The sequence below is a fragment of the Miscanthus floridulus genome, chromosome 7, assembly GCF_019320115.1.
Source record: "Miscanthus floridulus cultivar M001 chromosome 7, ASM1932011v1, whole genome shotgun sequence".
Lineage (NCBI taxonomy): Eukaryota > Viridiplantae > Streptophyta > Magnoliopsida > Poales > Poaceae > Miscanthus > Miscanthus floridulus.
The window spans coordinates 112455786-112480301 of record NC_089586.1 but is presented as its reverse complement, the minus strand read 5'-3'; the positions used below and the strand labels follow the sequence as shown (position 1 = coordinate 112480301).

The window sequence follows — 24516 nt, the reverse complement described above, 5'->3', positions numbered from 1 at the left end:
AGCCCAAGTACCGCTTAATTTCTGCAAACAGAGTATTCGTCTACAGCTTCAAGTGAGGAAGATATGTTGAACAGTGCCTGGAGGATGAATATGGCATACACCAAAATTAGAGCTTCAGAAACGTTACCAATCCATAGACTGTTCATCAGTATTCAGTAACCACTACTGCTAAACTACGAGAAACATGAAGCAACTCGACGCCGAAGCCACTCTCTAGTGACCATACTTCTGGAACTCCCACTCACTGTTGTCTGCAATGTCAAATTACAAATAAGGTGAGACGGTGTGGACGGGCATGAGTAACAAATAACAATCACATTGATAAAGAGGTAGAAACGCCAGGTATACTGACCAAGAGGGCACACTTGACGGGTCTTTAGCCAACGACTGATACAGTGGAAGTGGAATGCATGGTTGCAAACTCCTGAAAAGTACAAATAGATTATTAGTTCCTTCCAAGTCAAGTGACTCTGCTAAGAATTTCAACACTTTGAAAAACACAACGCATGCTTAGTAAAGCCTCAAACCAGTCTAGGGATGAAATTAACGAACAAGGGGTAAGCTATGATGGATCATAGAACCTCTAAATCGTAGATCAGGGGATAAACTAGACTTAGATAGGGAAGCTTGGTCATATACCTCGCCCTAAGGCAGTTGCGGCCATAGCGCCGCAGTGACGTAGCCGCCGGTGGTGCGGTGTCGTAGCCGAACGCCGTGCGGTGGAGACGCGGTCCAGTGGCGACGACAAAGGCAGTGGGTCTTCCCGTCGCTGGCAGCACCATTATCTATAGATCGGATAGGGTTAGAACCGCGGTGGGACGTATGGCGGCTCAGGGGAACCTCGTACCTCGTATCCCGACCCCAACTTCCCTTTTATGATGTTGTGCGACTGGGGGCCACCAACCATAGAGTGGTTGGACGCCCCCAATCAGGGCGTTGATCCAAGGACCCTGTGCCAATTGGTGGAGATCAAACTAATATTCTCCCCCTTGATCTCACCTTATTCCTTAAACTTAACTTACTTACTTTATCTTGTTCCCATTCCATCATAGATCAGTGCATAAAGCGTGCCTCATCGTCACAGTCTGTTGCAATTAGATTAAACAGCTACAACGTACCTCTCTGTTTTAAAACAGATACTCAACTAGGCCCTTAATATCCAGAAATCATAGGCTTTCCTATAAACCCATGTCGATTGTGTGTTCTCTGAACGCACTGGGTGGTTAGCCTTTGGTAAGCGGATCCGCAAGTACTTGCTCGGTACTTATATGCTCAATGCTTTCAAAATGATTCTGGATTTTCTCCTTTACAACATATACCTTAGTGTCAATGTGTTTGGTAGCACACTTGACTTGTTATCTTAGGTGTTAACTTACTTTAAATGGTTTATTGTTGTTGCCTACCATTGTTAAATCCGGGTACAAATTTATGAAACCCCTTTTGCCTGTTCCTTAAGCCTCATGACAAGCTATACTATGGTATGCATCAGTGATGACACCACAACTGTTTCTTTAGAGCTTTTTCCACAATGATACTCCACATACGAGTGTTAGCAACTTCTGTTGATTTCACTACACATCTCGTCAAGACTTAACTTTTATACCCTCAACTATTTAAGAGTTCTTATTCTTTCTTACTCAGCATGAGGCCTATAATGCTTTGCAAAATTGCAAGACATTCTCAACTCAATTCTAGTGATCTATATCTGAACTAGACTTCTGCCAAAATATCCCAGATACATAAACTACGCCAGGGTAAGTTCTTACTTGTACTTGTACACACATCAAGCTTCCAACAACTGAAGCATATGGAACCATATTCTTTTGATCGATCTCATATCGGTTCCTGGAACACTTAAAGTTCCCAAATCTATTATCCTTGACTATAGGAGCAGGCATAGGTTTACTCGCATGCATACTTTATTTCTTTCGAATCTTTTCTAAGTATGCCTTTACGATAGTCCTAATACCCCATTTTCTTCTATCTCGGTGAATTTTGATTCCTACAACCAATGACGCTTCACTAAGAACATTCACATTGAAACTTGGGGACAAAACTTTTACTTCTCCAATGACAGATTAACATCACTACTAGTGAGTAGAATGTCATCTATTCATAGGATGTAGAAAATGAATTCTCCATTCTTGAACTTCGTATAAACGCTGTTGTCCTTCACATTTTCTTTAAACTCAAACTTTCTTATCATTGTTTTATCAACTTCAAATACTACTGTCTAGAGACTTACTTTTAACCTATAAATAGATTTCTACAGGCGGCATCCCATACGTTCTTTTCTTTCATGACAAAACCTTTTGGTTACGCCATGTAAACATTTTTATATAAATCTCCATTGAGGAATACCGTCTTTACATCCATCTGATGTAACTCTAAATCATAATGTGTCATAAACACTATTATGATTCTAAAAGAATCCTTGCATGAGACTAGAGAGAAAACTTTCATTATAATCTTTTCGTTCTCTTTACGTAAAGCATATTGCTACAAGTCGAGCTTTATATCTTTCTACATTTCCTTTAGAGTCACATTTTATCTTGTAGACCCATTAACAGCCTACTGTTTTGGCTTCATTAGAAATTACTTCTAAGTCACAAACATCATTGATATTCATCAAATTCATTTCAACTTTCATAGCTTCTTGCCATTTAAATGAGTAAACGCTTCTCATGGCTTCTTCAAATGAGGTGGGATCACCCTTCATTTGAATTTCTTTACTAACATATACTTCATAGTCATCAGAAAACTGGTTTACTAATTCTTTGAGATCTTCTAAGGCCTCAGCTACTAGCACTTTCATATGGGGCTGTTGTTGCCCTTTATTGCCAAGAGGCAATTGATTCTACATGCTTTTGTATCACAAGATCCTTGTTTATATTATTCATCTTCTTCGAAGAGCCAACAACAGGTGTTGTATAAGTCATACAACATCAACATGTATTGAGAAATTCGTTGTTTTGAATCACTGAAATGGGCACGCAGTCTTGCTTCTCTTCAAGTCTTAGGTCTCTACATACCTCTACATACCATGCTCTCCCAGATCTTTCCATCTTTTCTAAAGATAGTGTATCTTCAAATATCTTATTTTGGGTTTAATCTGTTAAAATCTCATATGGCGCTTTAAGCACCACCTTAACATCTTTGAGACTGACTAGCTATTTTCCTGTCAGAACTTTTAAAAAATCCAGGAGTTTAGCTATTTCTCTGCTTAGGGGTATTATTGTTGTAACCGTTGTACTCCTCCGATGGTCATATTTATCTTAATTAATCTTTATCTCACTCTTAATGAAGAGTATCTTTCTTAATTGATCTTTATATTCTCCCCCTCAAAATATGGCATGAACTTTACTGCCATAATTTCGATAACTATTCAGAAAGCCTGTAAACAAGGAGACACTTATAACTTACTTCATTCACATGATTGTGTCATATAAACAAAGCTATTTCTTGATTTGTATAGAAGTACACTTTCCTTATTTCACTTCGAGAACTCAACGAGGTCTTTCATTAGCAGTGCTTTTTGCAAGTCATACTTGCATCTTTTCTTATCTTTTGGTTAGTATTGACCATGACGATGCATTTCTATTGTGCCAAGGTCAATACTAAGACAACATAAGAGCTACCCAAACTTCTCTCGCTATGCGGGATACAAAACATGTGAATCATCACAAAACTTCTCCTGCCATGCAGGATTGACAAGCATAAGTACTATGTCAAAACTTCTCCCCATGCGTGATACATCTATACGAAAACTTAGTCATGACGACTAAAACATTCATTCATACTTCATTTTTTAATTAAATCTTCCTGTTGGTTCTAATTTAATCAGAAAATTAGTAAACTAGCAAAAACTGTCCTGAACTGGCTTGACTCAAGCCTTTTCATTCATATACCCTAGCATTGTAGCCCGTTGGCATGCAGCCGAGTGATCTCATTGGTTAAATAAACAAGGTGCTTCTGCATCAATTCTACATCACCGTTGGACAGAAAATAGAATTAATGCATAAAACTCAGAAATTAACTTGAAATCCATATAACTACTCTTCAAAATTAAATTCTTCCGTTGGTTCGGATTTAATTGGAAGATAATCAACTTCATTGCAGCGGAAACATATTAATAAAATACATTCTATTAGTTTAGGAGCATTTCTTGGTCCTTATCTACTCTATGAAAAATTAACCATATTGGTGTGAAATTTATCAGAGATTTAAACCTCAAACTTAAATTAATTATAATATTGTTATCATCAACGTTAGTCAGAAAATAACAATACCATAATTTAACATAAACAAAAACGGACTACTCCTCTAATTAAATTTTCCTGTTGGTTTCAATTTGATTAGAGGATAAATATGATCATAATTTACTAAATATAACCGCTCTTCAAATCAAATTCTCCCGTTGGTTTAAATTTAATTAGAAGATAATCAACATTAAACTTTGCAGCGGAAACTTGATAAATTGTTTATCTACTTTTCAGAAGCATCTCATTGTACTCATCTACTCTCTGAACAATTTATCATGTTGGTTCAAAATTGAATAGAGATGAAAAACTAATCAAAATTCATCAAGATTCGCTTCTAAAAATAAATAAACAAATCTATAAATATTACTGTACATTCGGCCCAACCCTTCAGGCGCTCGTGTGTGGCCCAGCACGCAGCAGCAGCGTGTGGCCCAGCAACGCACATCAGCGTGCGGCCCAGCAACGCACAGCACGTGCTCGGTCCAGCAACGCACAGCACGCGCTCGCAGTGCCTCCCCGTGCCCAGTCCGCAACCTAGGCCTGGGCCGGGATTCCTCTTGCCCACCTGGGCTGAATTTGGCCCGTCGAGATCTCGGCCGTTCATTTGTATCGGATGGTTGTCCGGCCATTTCGGCAAAACAAAACCACCGGCCGACGCCGCTCCCCCAAACCCTAATCTCACTCTTCACCATCCCCTCCTCTCTCTTCGCTTTCCCCCCGCACCCGAGTGAGATGTGGCGGTGGCCACCCATGATGGGCCGAGGGAGATGGCGGTGCTGTCGCTCATGGCGGTGAGACCTCGCTCCCCTGCATGGCCGGCCCCCCTTAACCCAAGCATCACTCTCCTCCCTCCCCTTCTCTCACTTCAGCACCACAATGACAGAAAAGACGATGGCGCGGGGCCCCTCGCCGGCGCACACACTCGCCCTAGGCGAAGTGTGCCACCGTCGAGCGGCCTTGCGGTTGCACCTTGGATCCCAAGCCCTCACGTCAGAGACCACGCGGCGGCGCGGCGAGATCTCGATGAACATTCCGCGTGGTGGCGGTAGTGACAGCGGTGAGGTCTAGGTAGGTCCCTCTCTTCAAGCCGTCCTCTTGTCGGTTAGGGTTAGGGTTACGTCCATTTCTATGATCCAGGGTTAGAGTTCATTCTTGCTACTGGTGGTCGTCGGTCTAGATCCGACAAGCCATCGTGGTTTCTATCCTGTGGTGGAAAGCCAACGGTGATGGCTGTTGAAACTAGTGGTTTCAACCTGCGTGGCGGAGACCGAGGCCTCCGTTCGTCTGACGATCGGCCTTGAGCGGAGGCTCGGGATACGAACGACAAGGGGGATAGTGGTGAGTAAGGGAATGATGCAGAAAACTATGGTTTCATTAACTCGTTCACCAACCAACCTCCATGGTTACAAGTGACCCCTATTTATAGGACTCGACTGCCACATAACAGAATTTATTACAATGCCCCTCAGCTGCTACAGTACATTCCTAGAATATTCTGACGCTAGCCTCTTGTTCGCGGGGCAGTCCCGCCACACCGTTTCCAAGTAATGGGCTTCCATGAGCAGTCGGCCCACTGTAGCTTGGTCTTCAGCCCAAAGGCCTAGATCCCCAGTGCTGGCCTTTATCTCCCACGGCGCGCCACTCCCTCGATGGGTCTTTGCCGGACGGTCGGAGACGTTCTCTATGGGTCTCCGCCCGGCCACGCGGGGGCCATGGTTCTCGCCGCTGGCCTCCGCGTTCAGGGGCGTGCCATTGCCTTGGAGAGTCCCCACCGGTCTGGGTGGAGGCATCACCCGTAGGTCTCTGCCTGGCCGCTGGCCTCCGCCCTCAGGGGCGCGCCATCGCCTTGGAGAGTCCCCATCGGTCCGGGCGGAGACATTATCCGTAGGTCTCCGCCCGGCCGCGTAGGGGCCATGCTGGCGCGCTTGCGCGGACCGCGAGCGCCCGCGCTTGAGTACCTGCGCACACTTAGGCAAGATTGTTTGTTTTATTAGTTTAGAGATAAGGCTGCCTCCGCCTGTAATACCAGAGACGCTCGCCTGAGCGGTCGGCGGGATGCGTGCCTGGCCTTCGTGGAGTTCGCGATGACCCCTCGAGCATGGTCGGGAAATTTCCTAATCAGCGCCCGGTCTCCGCCCCAAGACGCTCGAAGATGCCTTGGCGACACCCCGCTGCCAGGGGCCTTCGCCACCCACCAAAGCCATGTTACAACAGTTTCCCCCTTTTGAGACCATGGTTCGCCAGAGCGTGCCGTGAGCTCAAAATGCCTTAGCCGAAGGCGTCCGCGGGGGCGGAGGCCGCCTTCGGTGTCTTCGAGCGAGGCCCCGCTACTTCCCCCCTGGCCCGCTCTGACATAGCCATTGGTCTCATCGAGAGTAGCCGTTGGGCGGCAAATGTAGCCGTTGCCCTACGTCGCGGCCATTTTCACTGTGTCAGTGTCCGTTGTGTTCCCTGCGATTTTTTCGGAGGTGACCGTTGTGCAGCGGTCGAATCTTCCGGAGATGATCGTTGTGTGGCGGGAGTCGGACCGCCTGCCCGCTGCCTATATAAGGGTGCTTTTGGCGGTGGGGTCCCGCCACACACCGCTCACTTGCTTTCATTGCGTTCGAGAAAATGCTCTCTGCCCTCTTCGCTTTTGCCTCTTGCTGCCCTTGCTCGTTCCGTCTTTCTGTTCGCGTCTCGCGCTTAGGTTGCAGTCGCGGTGGCTTTCCTTTCCGCCTCCGCCCAAACTCGCCGGCCCGCCTTCTCCAGACCCTACCGCCACCTTCTTGGCGTTAGGGCCGTCGGCTGGGGTGCATGCTTTGAGGAGTGCATGCTTGCCTCTGCCTCCGCATTGGAGTTGGAAAAACTGGTGGAGGAGGATTTGGGGAGCGTCTCTGCGTCTATCGGAGACCTAGTCACCACGGACTCCGGAGACATGGCGATAAAATCTTGGGACTTTGGCCTGTCCTCTATTACTGAGGAGGCAATCATGGAGATGCTGAAGGAGTCATGTTTTCCTTCTTCCAGGGTGAAGATCCCTCCACCGGGTCAGACTGTTTCGGAGCCAGAGGAAGGATACATGGTGGTCTTTCAGGACTTCTTCACCTGCGGCCTCTAGTTTCCTTACATTCCCTTCCTTCACCGGGTGTTGGAGACCTTCAATGTTTAGCTCCATCATCTGACTCCCACTGCTTTCCTGACACTTAGCAAATTTTGCTGGGCGTGTGTCTCTTACAGTGCCGAGCCGGATGTGGACACCTTTTGCACATACTATGAACTGTAGAAGCAGCCAAAGAAGAAGAAGGAGGTACGAGATGGCAAGGAGGTGGAAGTGACCTATCAGTATGGTAGTTGCACTTTCATGTCTAAGAGGAACCAAGGCGTGGACTGCCTAGAGATCTCTTTTTTCTAGAAGGGCAAGTGGGACCGCGGCTGGCTTGAGCAATGGTTCTACGTGAAGACTTATGGGGTCCGCAGCACAACCGAGGATGGCGAGGAAGTCTCGGAGTATCCACTGACTTCTCGAATGGAGGAGATGGCGCCACACACGCGCGTGGATCCGCCGGAGGAGGTGTCTTCGACGCGGGAGGCCTATGATCAGGCTTTTGCGGCAGCGTGCCGCTACTTTGGTGGTTGCGATCTGGTGGAGGAGATCATGGCCTCCAACTACTGGCCCTTGGGCAAAAACAACCCAGCTTTTCAGCTGGAACAGGTCAAGGTTCCCGTTTTTGGGCCAAAGGCCGGGATTCCGTTCCCCCGCTTCGGTTGGTCTTTGGGGGAGGGGGTGTTGGAGGATGGTTTCGTCTCCAAAGTCGAGGAGGCCGCCATAGGATTGGTTGGCAAGATTTCCGAGCGTGAGTACACGTCTCGGATGGCCGTGGCAGGCACCATGCCATGGCTCAATCGAGTTTTTGAGGAGGTCGGTATCATATACCAGGAGTGCGAGGTTCCTGCTGAGGTCCTGGCCTTGATTGAAAAGAAGAAGAAGAAGGCCTACGCAAAGAATGTTACAGTGGAGGCCGAGTCCAAAAAGAGGAAGGGCGCCGCCGTATCTCGGGCGCCTATGAAAAAGAAAAAGAAAAGTGGAGCCCTGCTGATTGCGCCAGCCTTGTCTTCTGCTGGTAGTGCAGGCGCTACCTCCGCCGGCAGCGAAGATGTTGAGAGCTCCTCCACCCCATCAGCGAACGCTCGAGTTGCAAGCGGAGGGGATCATGGCTCTCTTGTAGCTCCGGTGTGCCCGACGAGCGGGGCGGTGAGCGGTGCTGGGCGTCCGGAGACCGGCGTTGTCCTAGCACGCTCCTCGCATGGTGCGACGAGCATCGGCGAACGGCCAGAGGATAGTGCCGCCGAGCCTATGCCCGATGTTCTTGGCGGGCTGTGCTCAAGCTCTGAAGAGGACACGGAGGCCATCCTACGGCGTGTTCCTTTGCCCTCTGCCACTATCACGCTTTCGCCCGTCCCTACGGCCGACAAAGGGTGGCTGGAGGTCGCTCTTGCTAAGGAGGCTCCGGCGGCTCGGCCTTCTTCGAGCCCTCTGCCCACTGGGCCGCTGGCTAGGGAAGTCCGCCCCTTTGGGCCTTTGCCACACGATACGGCGGAGACTTCTGCTCAGAGGGCGTGGCAAGCTGCTCTGCCTGGGCTCTTTATGAGTAAGATCATTTGGTGCACATCCTTATATTTATTGTCTTCGCCCAGTTCATTCCTTTGCGTGTTGTGCTAAGTGCCAATACTATGCACCTGCTGCTTTGCAGGTGATGTCATGGCTGAACTTCTCACCCCAGAGGAGCAAGCAACTACCGCTGGTGCTAGGTTCGGTCCGGGGCAACCAGGGCTAACGGCGCCGGGTCCGAGTAAGTAAAAATGTTTTCATTTTGATCATCATCTGGTCTGTTTGTGATCTGCCCTCCGGCCTAAGCTGCTGTTGTGTTTTTTACATAGGCTCCTCTGACACTTCTATCTTAGGTTGGGAGGAGTGTTATCTTGCCATTCTTGGAGACGTCGGAGGTGGTCTTTGGCTATTGGTGCGTTTAACGTGAGATTTGCTTTTCTCACCTCATCGTTTCTTGTTTGTTTGTTCTTCTTTGAATAGATCGCTTCAAATAGCGTATGAGGGATATGGATTTCTTCCAGCTTCTTCGCGTTCACCTGGAACACTAGAGACTGGTGCGCCTCCGGCGGTTTTGACCCTTTCGTTGTTTTATTATTTTTTGTGTACGCTCGTTTCTAGACTTGTTCTTGATTCCGCTGTTGATTGCTTTGGGTTTTTTGTCGTAGGGGTATCACACGGGCGTTGTTATGGAAGAGCACTGCACCCACGAGGTCTCCGATCATGATGTCGTGATCGAAGCGCTCAAGGTGGAAATCGAGCGCCTGGAAGGTGAAAAAGGGGGTCTGTCGGACTCTCTCATAGCTCTCCGCCTGTCTCTGATGGAGAAGGAGCGAGAGGAGGTGGAGGTTTTGTTCGCCGAGCAGGCTCATAGGGCGAATGAGCTAGCCAAGGGTCTTCGATGAGAGCTTGCCTCCAAGAAGGAGTCCGCAGCGGCGGTGAGGGAGCAACTTTCTCTGACGACGAGGCGTTTGGACTCGGTCAAAGGAGTCCTTGCTGCGACCGTTGGTCACTACTGAGCCACCGTCGCCAAGCTTGGAGGCAAGACCTCCACTCCTCCAGAAGAAGACAGCGTGTACGCCCTCACTTCCTGGCTAAAGCGTGATCTTGCGAAGCTCCCTGGTCTGATCAACGGTTGCACGGACTACGGGGCACTAGCGGGAGTGGCGAACTATGTCAAACTTTTGGCATGCGGTAGGTGTACGCACACCAAAAGTATTTCGGAGGGGGCGCTGCCTGGTCCGGAGGAGCTCAGTGAGACCTCTCTTAGTTTGCGAAAAACCTTGAGAAATTTCATCGGGCACTTTTGGGCTCCATTTGGGAGATCTGCTGCCCGAAAACTGGCGGAGGACAAGAGGGCGAAGGTACTTACAGTTTTTGGAGTCGCCCTTTTTCTCCTTTTTTTGTTGCTTTTGCCCCTGACATTCTAGCCTACATTGCAGGATGCGCAGAAGGGTCTTGCGGGCAGGCCTCCGTCGGTTCTGCGCTCGGTGACTGCAGTTGGTGCCTCCGCCGCTGGTGGCGCTCCGGGGGGATCTACGATCGGCAGAGTCAGTGGTCGGAGGCCGTAGGCACCGTGCCCGCCTACCGCTGATGCGAGCTCCGCTCCAAGGACTTCCGCCGTGGCTGATGCGCCGGAGGTCTAGGCTCTTTGTAGCATTTAGTTGTTCTAGCGTGTACCTCACAGTCCAACTGGGCTTTTGTGAATAAATTTTATTTTGTTCTGAATGGTTTTGTGCAAAATTTTAACCTTGCGTAGGTTCCAAATCGGGAGCCTGCGCAAGACGTTGCTCCTTTGACTCTCTACAACGATGGTATTTACGTGTGCGGAGAGCTTTGGGAGTATTGGCGTTCAGCCTTCCCCCGTAGCATTGCGCATAACGTATTTGAGTCGGTTAGGTTTGACATAGACGATGAGCACGCGGGGTTTACTCGCGCGCTCGCTTGGCGTGGACCTCCACCACAGTAGTTAAGATTTTATTTCAAGTTGGTGTCCTATAAGAATGTTTCTCGATGCTTTATGGAATGCAAGACAGGTTCACTTTCTTGATTGTTTGTGCGGTGGCTTGAGCCTGTCGTGGTAGTTTACATATCTCGTCTAGTCCCGAGCTCGCGCACTGTTGTCCTTTGCTTGGGCGATCGAGCGCGATACAAAGGTGGTGGCCAGGTCCTTCGCCCCATTTTTTCTCATTCTCTGTGTTTGCTTGATGGCCGGGGCAGAAGTCTCCACAGCTTTTCGACCAGCGGAGGCGTACTTGAAGTCCACCTAGCGAGGTTTGCCGATTTGTCGTTTGATCCGGCTAGGGGTTTGGCGCAGCTTGTGCAGACGACGGAGACTCTAGATATTTCTTTAGCTGGGTGTTTTAGCTATCTAGAGGCATGGGTCTCTGACGCTGCACACCCGTGGGACAAGGTTGATCTTTGGAGATGGCAGGTTAGGTCTCTGGCGTCAGGGGATGTTACGAGTTTTCATGCGATATCCCCCTGCTCCCGTAGGCCTTTGTTGTTCATCACCGTGCCGTGGGCCCTCTCTCTTTTCCCACTGTCTCCCACTGTCTACCGTTGCCTCCGATTTTACGAGTTTTCATACAATATCTACGGCCGATTTGGATATCTAAGGAGACCCCTACCTCCATGGCTATTGCTTTTGCTTTTGCCTGCACTATGCCTTGCTCCCCCCTTGCGCTCTTGCGCCTTATGCTGACTGAGTTTCTCACGGGCATGGGGGGAATCCATTTTTATAATGGGGGGGCTTTCGGGCGTTAGTATTTTTGTACATTGTTAGGTGGAACGTATCTTGGCTTTAATGGCCTATATGTTGCCTGAATTAATCGTTCTTCTTGAGATCTTTGAAGTAAAGAGGCCTGGCGCCGCAGTGGTGGCAGTGTTTTGTCAGGCACTTTCTGTTTTTTCTATTTCGGATAGCGAAGACCTTTTTTCTAGTTCTGGTGCCACAATTTTGTTTCCCCTAACGCTAGGTTTTTTTAAGGTCGGAGGCCTGTTCCACCGAGGTTGTTGCCTTGATGCCTGACTTCGGTCAGGTCTTTGTCAATGGTCGGAGGTCTTTTTGGCCAAAGATTTTTGCCTTGATGTCTGACTTTGGTCAGGTCTTTGTCAAGGGTCGGAGGCCTTTTTAGCCAAGGATTTTTGCCTTGATGCCTGACTTTGGTCAGGTCTTTGTCAAGGGTCGGAGGCCTTTTTGGCCAAGGTTTTTTGCCTTGATGCCTAACTTTGGTTGGGTCTTTGTCAAGGGTCGGAGGCCTTTTTGGCCAAGGATTTTTGCCTTGATGCCTGACTTTGGTCAGGTCTTTGTCAAGGGTCGGAGGCCTTTTTGGCCATAGAGGTCGTTTCAAATTGCCCTTGCCTATGGCTGGCGCTTTGAAAGGACCTGTTTTTTTTGTTTACCGAATATTGCGGCGCTAGAGCTGGCCGTTTTCGGTTTTGGGTTCTTTGTGGCATTCTTTTGGGGAATTACCTCTTTATACTTGTAGAGGATTTTTACATTGAGCCTGCCTCGTTAAAAACCTCACCTCCATTTGGAGTTCCCCTGTGAGGAAAAGAGTGTAGGCTCTTTTACATTTTGTTTTGAATGAAGTAAAAAAACTAAGGTAATTGCATGTAGGGGCCTCCACTTATATTTTGTGGAGGTTGCCCTTTGGTACATTGCCTAGATGTAGTATCTGCAAAGGTTGTCGATATTCCATGTGTGGGTTGTCGTGACACCATCGCTATCGGTCAAGTGGAAAGAACTAGGTCGGCCTGCTGCCATTGCTATGTATGGGCCTTCCCATTTCGGTTGCAACTTACCAACAAGTTGTGCGTTTAGTTTTCTCCTAAGTACGAGGTCTCCGTATTTTATGTCTTTCCTTACCACCTAAGAGTCTCTCCACTTCTTGGTTTGTGACTGATATTTTACAATGTTGTCGACTGCTTCCAGTCTGGTGGCTTCTATTGTTTCTTTTGCATATTCTTCATCTTGCAACATCAGCTGACTTGTTGTGCGAAGGCTTTCGTGCTTTATTTCTTCTGGCATCATGGCCTCTTCTCCATAAAGCAGTTTGAAAGGTGTGAATCCTATTGTTCTTGAGACGGATGTATTGTGTGACCAAATAACTCTAGGTAATTCATCTATCCATCTTCCTTTGCGTAGGCCTAGTAGTGTCTTTGATATTGCTGAAAAGACTATTCTGTTTGCTCTTTCCACTGCTCCATTGGACTCTAGGCGGTATACAGAGGCGAAGGCTAATTTTGTCCCTATGCTTTTGTAGAATTCTTTGAAGTTCTCTGAATCAAATTGTTTTTCATTGTCTACTGTCAAGATCCTTGGTACACCGAATCTACAAACGATGTTCTGCCAGAAGAACTTTCTGATAGTTTCTGAGGTTATCTTCGCCAGTGGCTTTGTCTCTATCCATCTTGTGAAATATTCCACTGCCACTACTGCGAATCTGTTTCCTCCTTGGGATGGAGGTAATGGGCCGACCAGGTCCATCCCCCATCTTTGCAGCGGCCATATCGGAGGTATAAGCTGGGTCTTCGACGATGGTTTTGACTATCCTAGAGAGAAAGTTTGGCATGCTTTGCATGTTCTGACTGTCTGCTCTGCGTCTTGTATGTGTGTTGGCCAATAAAAGCCTTGCCTTATTGCCTTTGCTGATAAAGCTCTGGAGCCAATGTGCGACCCGCAAATTCCTGAGTGTATTTCTTGAAGCAATTCTATGCCTTTGCTCTATGATATGCATTTGAGGAGAGGCTGAACTACTCCTTTCTTGTACAGTACACCATTTATGATTGTGTAATTTCTTGCCCTGGCCTGTATTCTTGCTGCTTTTGCTTCATCTTCTTCGGTTGTTTTGCCTTCTAGGAATTCTGTTATCACCTTTCTCCAATCTTCATTTTGCAGGTGTAGTATGGGTTTTGGTGCCTTGGATGTCTTCGTAGTTGCTGGAGCCTTCAAGATCTGGTAAAAAGTGTTTGGAGGCAGTGGCAGGTTGTTTGCCGCAGCCTTTGCCAATTCATCTGCCTCTACGTTTTCTGATCTTGGGATGTGCTTGAGGGTGAAACCCTCAAATCTCCGCTCCAAATTTCTAACAACGGATAGGTATTTGATGAGTTCTGGCTCTCTTGCTGTGTATTCTTTCTCTACTTGGCCAGTGACCACTTGAGAATCTGTTTTGACTGTCAATGTTTTTGCCCCTAGGGCCTTTGCTTTGCTCAGTGCTAGGATCAGGCCTTCATATTCTGCTATGTTGTTTGTTGATTTGAACTCTAGCCTTGCTGCGTATTTTAGTCTGACGCCGGAAGGTGCTGTTAGGACAGCGGAGGCTCCTGCTCCGGCTTGGCCCTAGGCTCCATCCATGAATGCTATCTAGCCTTGAGCTATTGGTTGCGTCTTGGGCTCTGTCGGAGGTGTCCAATCTGCTACAAAATCAGCTAATGCTTGTGATTTGATTGCTATTCTGGGGATATATGAGATTCCAAACTATGATAGCTCTGTAGCCCATTTGCCTATTCTGCCGGAGGCTTCTTTGTTTCTGAGCAAGTCTTGTAGTGGCAGAGATGTTGGAACTGAGATTTCATGGGCTTAGAAGTAATGCTTTAGTTTTTTTGATGCCATCAGCACTGCGTAGGTGACTTTTTCTACCTCTGTATAGTTTAGCTTGGCTCCGGACAGTGCTTCTGAGATGAAATAAACTGGTTTTTGAGTTTTGCCTGATTCTTTTTCTAGCTCGTGGACTAAAACTGCGCTGACTGCATGGTCGGAGGCCGCCACATACAGTAATAGGTGGTTGTCCGATTCTGGGACGGAGACCATCAGTGAGTTTGCCAGATACTCTTTCAAGTCATGAAATGCCTCCGACTGCTTGGGCCCCCATTCGAAGTTGTCTCCACCCCTCAGGGCTTGGAAGAAGGGTAGGCTACATTCTGCTGATTTTGAGATGAATCTGTTGAGCGCTGCTATTCTTCCCGTTAGCTTTTGTACTTCCTTCTTATTTTTGGGCTCTGCCATTGCCATTATTGCTTTGGTTTTATCTGGGTTCGCTTTGATGCCTTCGCTGCTTATGATATAACCGAGCATCTTCCCTTTTGTAACTCCAAATATACATTTCTCTAGGTTGAGGCGAAGGCCAGCTGTCCTAAGGTTAGCGAAGGTCTCCTGTAAGTCGGAGACATGATCATCCTTGTTCTTGCTCATGACCACTATGTCGTCGACATAGGCTATGATGTTTCTATCTAGCTGTGATCCCAAAACCTCCTTTGTCATTCTAGCGAAGATTGCTCCGGTGTTCTTTAGTCCCTTTGGCATTCTGGTGTAGCAGTATGTCCCGAATGGGGTGGTGAAACTTGTCTTGTCTTTGTCTTCTTTTTTCATCCAGATTTGGTGATACCCAGAGAAACAGTCGAGGAGGGAGAACCTCTGGCATCTGGCTGCCTTGTCGACGGAGGCATCTATTCTTGGCAATGGGAAATGGTCTTTTTTGCAAGCTTTATTCAGATCTGTGAAATCTATGCACATTCTCATTTTGCCATTTTTCTTTGGTACCAAGACTACGTTTGCAAGCCATTCTAAATACTTGACTTTCCTGATCACTTTTGCATCTAGCAGTCTTTGCACCTCCGCCTTTGCTGCCAGGATTCTATGCTCCAACATTTTTCTCTGTTTTTGCTTTCTTGGTCTTATGTTTTTGTTGATATCCAGTTCATGCTGTATGATGTCCCTACTGACTCCCTGGAGGTCAGAGGCTGACCAGGCAAAGATGTCCTTGTTTTTTACTAGGGTTGCCATGAGCTCTTCCTCTTTTGCCTTGCACAATTTTGAGATGATTGTTACTTTTCTGTCCAGTAACTCTTTTTCTAGAGGGATCAGCTTTGTCTCTTCTTGACCTGCCATATCTGTTTCTCCTTTAGGCATGTTCGGAGGCTCTAGTTCTTTGTTCGCCAACTCGACTGCATTGATGTTTCTTTGGGCTCTGTAGATAGCTTTCTCTATGTTTCTTGCTTCTTTCTGGCTACCTCGAACTATGATAATACTGTGGAGTGCTGGTATTTTCATGCACAGGTAGGCCATATGCAGTGCTGCATTGAATTTGGTTGTAAATCCTCTACCCAAGATGGCATTGTATGGGTAATACAAATCAACGACGTCGAAGGTTATATACTTGGTTCTGGCATTCGCTTGGGTTTCGAACAACACTGGGAGTGAGATTTTTCCTAATGCTTGTATCTGCTTGCCTCTGAATCCTATTAAAGGGAATTCGAAGGGTTGTAGTTGATTTCTGCTAAACTTTATTTGGTCGAATGTATTTGCGAAGATGATATCTGCTGAGCTGCCCGTGTCGACCAGTATTCTGCTTATCTCCCATGCTGCTATGTTTATCTTGATCACCATTGCATCTGCGTGAGGGTAGCTCTCTACCTGGAGATCTTCTTCTATGAAGGTGATTGGGACTTTGGACCAATCTGTGTGTTTCGCCGGGCCTTGGACTGCTACATTGTTTACCAGGCGGAGGTGATCTTTTTTCTACTTTTTCGTTTGAAACTCCATCGATGATCCTCTGGCAATTGGCAATATCATGCCTATTGTTGGTAGTGCTCCATGAGGGTTGACTTGGTTTTCTAGGTTTGGCTCATTTTTTGGTGTTGCGGGTTGGTTGTGTGGTGGTGGCGGAGGCAGTTGCTGCATGTGGTGTTGTGGCTGTGGAGGCTCAAACCTTATTCGGTTTTGCTCCGGTGGGTTTGTTTCGAGGTAGGTTATATGGGGAGATTTTGGGTTTATGTAGGTCAGGCTTGCCTCCGACCTGTAGTTGAATGTTGAAGGCTGCTACGAGGGTGATGACCGCCATGCTTGTAGGAAGTTTGGGTAATAGGCAGAGGCCAATGTGGAGGGATGTATTTGGGTTGCGTTTAGCGCTGGATACATTGGGTAGTACTGCTGGTGGCCAATTGTGTATGTGGTGTGGACCTCTCTTGCGCTCTGCTATGTCGGAGGTTGGGCAGTCTGCTTGTTCTTCATCCTTTCTTATGTTTCTTTTGTCTCTGGACAATCTTTGGTGCTGTGCCCTGCGTTTTCGCCGTGAAAGACGCAATATGGCTTGCGTTGTTTCTGGCTTTGGTTTTTATTCTAGTTTTTGCCTTGGTAACCTTGCCAACCTTGGTTCCTTGTCTGGGTCTCCGGCCATGTTGGCGCTGGCTGTTGCCCTTGCTCGTGTTGGGGTTGACCCTCGATACTGAGCACTTGCCCCTGGCCTGGCTTCTAATTTGATACATTCTGGTTTGTATAGGTTCTCTGGGAATTTTTGCTGCTGTTTTGTTGTCTGTTTTGACCTTGCTCCTCCAGCCTCTTGCGTAGGTCATTATCTGATCTACAGTACTTCTCAAACTCGTCATACAACTACTGAATGGAGGTTGGTTTCTCTCTTGCTAAGTGTGCTGCGAACGGCCCAATTCGGAGGCCTTTGATCGCTGCTTTAATGGCGATCTCGTCTGGGACATCTGGTGCCTTCACCTTTAGTTGCACGAATTTTCGGAAGTAGTCATGTAGTGTTTCTCCTGCATTTGCTTGCACTAAAATAGATCTATGGAAGTCAGTGACTATGCTGTTAGCCCTTTGAAGTTTGCCAATATCTTGTCCTAAAGGTTCTCCCAAGAATAAACTGTGCTTGGTTTGAGCATAGAATACCAAGCCAGCGCGTCGCCTTCGGCTGCAATGACAAATGACTTTGCCAAGACGGCATCATCTCCGCTGGCGGAGGCTACTGCTGCCTCATAACTCATAATGAACTGATGGGGGTCAGTCTTTCTGTTGAACTTGGGTAGTGTGATTGGCTTGTACGATGTTGGCCATGGTGACTGTTGTATGCCTTCATATAGTGGGGACTTGGGATCGATAGGCCTCCATGTCACCTGAGATGGCATTGTCGGCTGGCTGATCACTGGCGTAGAACCTTGAAGCATGGCTGCAGTTGGTGTTGCTGCGGAGGCTAGGATTGTAGAGGTTGTTGCTGGTACTGCATGCTGCATACTTAGCATCTCAGCATGTAGGACTACCAACTGCTGCCTTATTTCTGTTGCTTGTGCTAATGCTTGAATAGCTTGCTGATTAGCTACGAATGCTGCTGCCATTCTGTCCCTCTCTTATTGCGCTCTTTGCAACTGTGCTTACAGCTGTTGTAGTTCTTACTCGGGTGCTGTGGCTGAGTTTGGTTGGGCCTCCGGATCTTGAATCTCTTGGTCTTGGGGTTCCGGTGGTTGACCCTGGGCATCTGCTCTGGTGTCATCCTCCACTGGCGAGGTTGCGTAGGCGCTACGAATGTTGCGCCTAGGCCTTCCTCGCTGACCTGTGGTCGCTGCTGCTCTGGTGGTGGTCTTTCTTTTCCCTGCCATCATTGGTTTGCCTTGGCTCAACCATGGTGGGCGCCAATGTTGAAACTAGTGGTTTCAACCTGCGTGGCAGAGACCGAGGCCTCTGTCCGTCTGACGATCGGCCCAGGGCGGAGGCTCGGGATACGAACGACAGGGGGGATAGTGGTGAGTAAGGGAATGATGCAGAAAACTATGGTTTCATTAACTCATTCACCAACCAACCTCCATGGTTACAAGTGTCCCCTATTTATAGGACTCGACTGCCACATAACAGAATTTATTACAATGCCCCTCAACTGCTACAGTACATTCCTGGAATATTCTGCTGCTAGCCTCTTATTCGTGGGGCAGTCCCGCCACACTGTTTCCAAGTAATGGGCTTCCATGAGCAGTCGGCCCACTGTAGCTTGGTCTTCGACCCAAAGGCCTGGATCCCCGGCGCTGGCCTTCATCTCCCACAGCGCGCTGCTCCCTCGGCGAGTCTCCACTGGATGGTCAGAGACGTTCTCTGCGGGTCTCCGCCCGGCCACGTGGGGGACATGGTTCTCGCCGCCGGCCTCCGCGTTCAGGGGCACGCCATTGCCTTGGAGAGTCCCCGCCGGTCCGGGCGGAGGCATCACCCGCAGGTCTCCGCCTAGCAGCTGGCCTCCGCCCTCAGGGGCGCGCCATTGCCTTGGAGAGTCCCCGCCGGTCCAGGCGGAGACATCATCCGTAGGTCTCCCCCGGCCGTGCAGGGGCCATGCTGGCGCACTTGCGCGGACCACGAGCGCCCGTGCTTAAGTACCTGCGCACACTTAGGCAAGATCGTTTGTTTGATTAGTTTAGAGATAAGGCTGCCTCCGCCCGTAATACTGGAGACGCCCGCCTGAGCGGTCAACGGGATGCGTGCCTGGCCTTGGCGGAGTCCACGATGACCCCTCGAGCATGGTCAGGAAATTTCCTAGTCAATGCCCGGTCTCCGCCCCAAGACGCTCGAAGACGCCTTGGCGACACCCCGCTGCCAGGGGCCTTCGCCACCCGCCAAAGCCATGTTACAACAATGGCAAGGTAAAATCCCGTCATCTCTGATCTAGGGTTAGGGTTAGGATCAGGATCGAACCCTCTGTTCATCTTCCCTGACTTCTTTTCGTGAGTTAGGGTTTGGGTTTGGGTCGATCCGAAATGGGCCGAATTGAGCCCTCTTTCTTCTGTTCTTCCCCTTCTAGGGTTAGGGTTAGGAACCCTCTGCTTCGATCCGAATTGTATCTTTCTCATCTCCTTCGAAATTGCTACCCCTAATTTAGATCTACACTAGAACCTGTCTCTGGTACCATTGATGAATCGTAGAACCTCTAAATCGTAGATCAGGGGATAAACTAGACTTAGATGGGGAAGCTTGGTCATGTACCTCGCCCTAAGGCAGTTGCAGCCATAGCGTCACAGTGACATGGCCACCGGTGATGTGGTTGTGTAGTCGAACGCCGTGCGGTGAAGACGCGGTCCAGTGGTGACGGCAAAGACAGTGGGTCTTCCCGTCGCTGGCAGCACCCTTCTCTTTAGATCGGATAGGGTTAGAACCTCGGTGGGACGTATGGCAGCTTAGGGGAACCTCGTACCTCGTGCCCCGGCCCCAACTTCCCTTTTATGGTGTTGTGCGACGGGGGCCCACCAACCATAGAGTAGTTGGACGCCCCCGATCAGGGCGTTGATCCAAGAGCCCAATTGACCGTTGGACCAATTGATGGAGATCAAACTAACAAGCTAATCATTTAGGCTAGAAATATTAGAGTACACAGTCTAGTTATTCCCCTTAAGTAAAAAACAATAGCAGCCTCATCTTTCAATAATTTTGCTGTGGCTGAGAAAGGTACACAAAGAATGTTTAGCTACAGAGTGTGGCCTTGTTTTATTTTTATTTTTTTAGGAAAACTAAGATTACTATGCATTCATATTGCAACAAGCGTACAATACCTAAACAAGCATGGATTTGCCAGACATAAGATTAGCCAAAGTGCACAGTTCTAACCAAAATAATAGCTGTAAAAAATTAAGTAACATGCAAAAGATCCCAAGAGTAAGCTGTATCCTACTGGAAGGAGCCTTGAAAATGGATTTCAGAAAAACTACCACCCATAGATTGTTTCTTATACATCCTTAATACCTGTCTCCTACCATGCTATTTGAGGGTTTGTTAACAATTACCACCTAACCTAAGTTTGCGCTGGATTCCTAATGCATACACGATATAAACATGATCTGGGAACTGTCCTAAAAACAAATGAAATATAAGTGATTAGAAGAATATTAATATCCTTTTCTTATCAAAACTGGCCTTGACTTTTAATCTTTAAGATCTATAACACTTAGCAATATCCTAGTAGAAGAGTAAATGAATGCGAGGACAACCTGATGCATCACTCTGAACTGCCTAGCAAGATTACATAGTTACAGGTGCAACTACAATCGAAGCATACATTGCGATGGCATTACATGTCCATATGGAAGTTAATTATACTCTAGCAAATAACTAAGCATGAGTGCATGACAGTTACTACTCAACTCAATAACGTTGACTAATCTCTTATGCATCTAAATTAGCCGTTTGCCCGTTTCTATCAGGATCATAGTTCGAAGCAAGTCCCCTCCCCTCCCCTCAACACACCTCATGACACCAAAGGTTGGATGACTAGTGCTGACATACCATGATCAAGGAAGAGATTTTGTTCTAGCCAAACAAAAACCAACTAGTGTGCCAATGCTGATTGTAGCAGGTATATGTCTAAGAGTAATGTACCTAGAGTTCACAACCGTGTCTCACACTTTGACAACCAACACAATAACCAAGTAGATAGAATCAAACACTTCCGAGTAACAGTGCTACCCTTTCCAACCACTCCATGGCCCCAAATAATACATCCAATTTCACGCCACAACAATCACCAAATTCAGCAGTAACCACACACGCTGCGTTTACACAAGTAAACGCTGCACCCGATAGGGTAACAGGGGCAAACAAGCAAAGCAGATGTGAATCATACCCCAAGCGACGGTGCATTCTTCACTGGTGGTGCTCACCTGGTTTGCCTGGCACTCGATGCCTACACCACACACAAATGCGGAATGCCACGACAAGCGAGGTTAGATCAAATCACAAAATCAGAACAGATCGAAGGGGAAGGAAGAACGAGGGGCGGCGTGCTCACAAAGATCCATGATGTGGTTGCGGCAGATGGCGCGGTTGTCCACCACGATGTCTGTGGGCGTGAAAACGAGGACGAAACAAAGTCAAATCGCACGAATTCAAGAGAATAAAAAAACTACAACAACGACAAAACATTTAAGTCACAGACAAGTTAGAGTAGACTAGAGTTGAAACCCAGCAGAAGCAGTCAACCTTTGAGTATATTCCATCCTTTCAAGTCTTATTTTATTGTCTCTACCTAAGTTAACTTCAGTCTTCCTCTGTCTCTCTTCACATTACTATCCTGGCTTAGATTCTACTACGCTCCTATGCCTCTAGAGGTCTCCGTTGGACATGTCCAAACCATCTCAACCGGTGTTGGACAAACTTTTCTTCAATTGATGCTACCCCTAATCTATCACGTATATCATCGTTCCGAACTCGATCCCTTCTTGTATGACCGTAAATCCAACACAACATACGCATTTTCACGACACTTATCTGTTGAACATGTTGTCTTTTCGTAGGCCAACATTCTGCATCATACAACATAGCAGGTCTAATCGTCATCCTATAAAACTTGCCTTTTAGCTTTTGTGATACCCTTTTGTCACATAGGACACCAGATGCTTGGCTCCACTTCTTCCACCCTGCTTTGATTATATGGCTAACATCTTCATCAATATCCCCATATCTCTGTAGCATTGATCATAAATATCGAAAGATATCCTTCCTAGGCATTACTTGACCTTCCAAACTAATATCTTCCTCCTCCCGAGTAGTAGTGCCGAAGTCACATCTCATATACTCAGTTTTAGTTCTACTGAGCCTAAAACCTTTGGACTCTAAAGTCTTCCACCATAACTCCAGTTTCTAATTCACTCATGTCCGACTTTTATCAACTAGCACTACATCGTCCACGAAAAGCATACACCAAGGAATGTCCCCTTGTATGTTCTTTGTGACCTCATCTATCACTAAGGCAAACAAATAAGGACTTAAAGTTGATCCTTGATGTAGTCCTATCCTAATCGGAAAGTCATCCGTGTCTCCATCACTTGTTCGAACACTAGTCACAACATTATTGTACATGTCCTTAATGAGCCTGACATACTTCGTTGGGACTTTATGTTTGTCCAAAGCCCACCACATAACATTCATTGGTATTTTATCATAAGCCTTCTCCAAGTCAATAAAAATCATGTGTAGATCCTTCTTCTTCTCTCTATACCGCTTCATAACTTGTCTTATTAAAAAAATGGCTTCCATGGTTGACCTTCCGGGCATGAAATCAAATTGGTTTATACAAACCCACGTTATTGCTCTCAAGCGATGCTCGATAACTCTCTCCCATAGCTTCATAGTATGGCTCATCAACTTAATTCTCCGATAATTAGTATAACTTTAAATATCCCCTTTATTCTTGTAGATCGGTACCAATATACTTCTCCTTCACTCGTCAGACTTCTTGTTCGATCGAAAAATATGGTTGAACAGCTTGGTTAGACATACTATAGTTATGTCCCTGAGACATCTCCACACCTCGATTGGAATACCATTCGGTCCCATCGCCTTACCCCTTTCATCATTTTCAACGCCTCTTTGACCTTAGATTCTTGGATTCTTCGCACAAAGCGCCTATTGATGTCATCAAAAGAGTCATTCAACTGAAATGTTATGTCCGTATTCTCACCATTGAACAATTTGTCAAAATACCCTTGACATCGATGTCGGATCTCATCCTCCTTCACCAAGAGATGCTCCCTTTCATCCTTAATGCTCTTAACTTGGTTGAAGTCTCTGTCTTTCTCTCACGAACCCTAGTCATTCTATAAATGTCCTTCTCTACTTCCTTCATACTCAAATATTGGTAAAGATCCTCGTAGGCTCAATCCTTTGCCACACATACAGCTCGCTTTGCAGTCTTCTTTGCCACCTTGTACTTCTCTATGTTGTCCACACTCCTGTCATGGTACAAGCGTCTATAGCATTCAAGAGAAAAAATAATAATAATTAAAAAGCAGAGAGGGCGAGAGCCATGTGGTGATGCGCATGCACCCCAGGCCCAGAAAGAGACGGTGTTCCACTTCTTGATATCAAAGCGCTTGGTCTTCTTCCCGGCGGCAGCGGCAGGGGCCGAGGCCACGACGCCGCCGCTCTTGCCCTTGTCCATCTCGAGACGAGGCGAATGAAACTCTAGATAGGGATCACACATGAGATGGGGGCGCAGCGAAGAGGAGAGAGACGAGGCGACACTTGACTTCCAGGAGACAGACGGATGTCAGAGGAGTCCAGATTTATAATTGCGGTTTTGGAGAAGGAAACGAATGAGGCTGAGCGATGGGGGCCATCGTAGTTAGCACGGTGGACCGCTGTGAAACCCTAGAACAACCCTTTTGCTTGGGAGCACGCCTGGGAATGGATCATGATCCACTCCTAACCCCACCCCAATCCTAAATACTTTAGCAATAGATCGATTCTGATCCAAACCTTTTTTATGGAGGATAGTGAAAGGACCTTGATGTCGCCTAGGAGGCCTAGAGAGGGGGTGAATAGGCCTATAAAAATTTAACTCGAAACTCTATTAGAATAGAGGGCGGCACTGCCGGCCTTATAGGGCGGCACTACCGCTCTTCAAAAATAAAGCAGACAGTGTTGAGATTTCACAGATAGTAACCTGACCCTCTCAACAGCACAATCCTACAACAGAAAGATAAAATCCAGTTCGAAGATAATCAGCTAGAATACAAAGAGAGGATCGAGCTACCAAACCCTAACAATCAGCTAGCAAAGAGCTGAACTAGCAAGAATACAAAGTGAAGCACGCGAGACATAAAATTTATCCCGTGGTTCAGCTCGCCACCAAGGTTTGCCTAAGTCCACATTGTTGAGGCATCCACAAAAGGATTGGCTCGCCACCAAGGCTTGCCTTACCCTCGTTCCCAAATCAAGAGAATGAACTCTTGAAGTGAGGGGTAATTTCTTAGCTGCAGGATGAGATTACAAACCTCCCAAGGCTACCACACAAGTTGGCAAGCACAAGGGCGACGTCTAACCAGCTAGGAGCAAGCTCCAAGAGTAACAAACCCTAGAACCACCGGCCAAACATGAACCAAATGCTCTTAGACTTTGAGAATCAGTGG

General features: G+C 47.3%; 1 protein-coding gene across 1 annotated transcript; it reads right to left on the bottom strand.

The window, feature by feature from the left end:
* Window positions 1–177: 177 nt before the first annotated feature.
* LOC136464298 (RING-box protein 1a-like) lies at window positions 178–23546 on the bottom strand. The gene is made up of 5 exons (XM_066463261.1): window positions 23432–23546; window positions 21396–21446; window positions 21231–21290; window positions 353–424; window positions 178–251 (listed from the first exon to the last, which is right to left on the bottom strand). Exons 1-5 carry the CDS (start codon window positions 23544–23546, stop codon window positions 214–216), a joined length of 336 nt encoding a protein of 111 aa, XP_066319358.1. The 3' UTR covers window positions 178–213.
* Window positions 23547–24516: the final 970 nt, after the last annotated feature.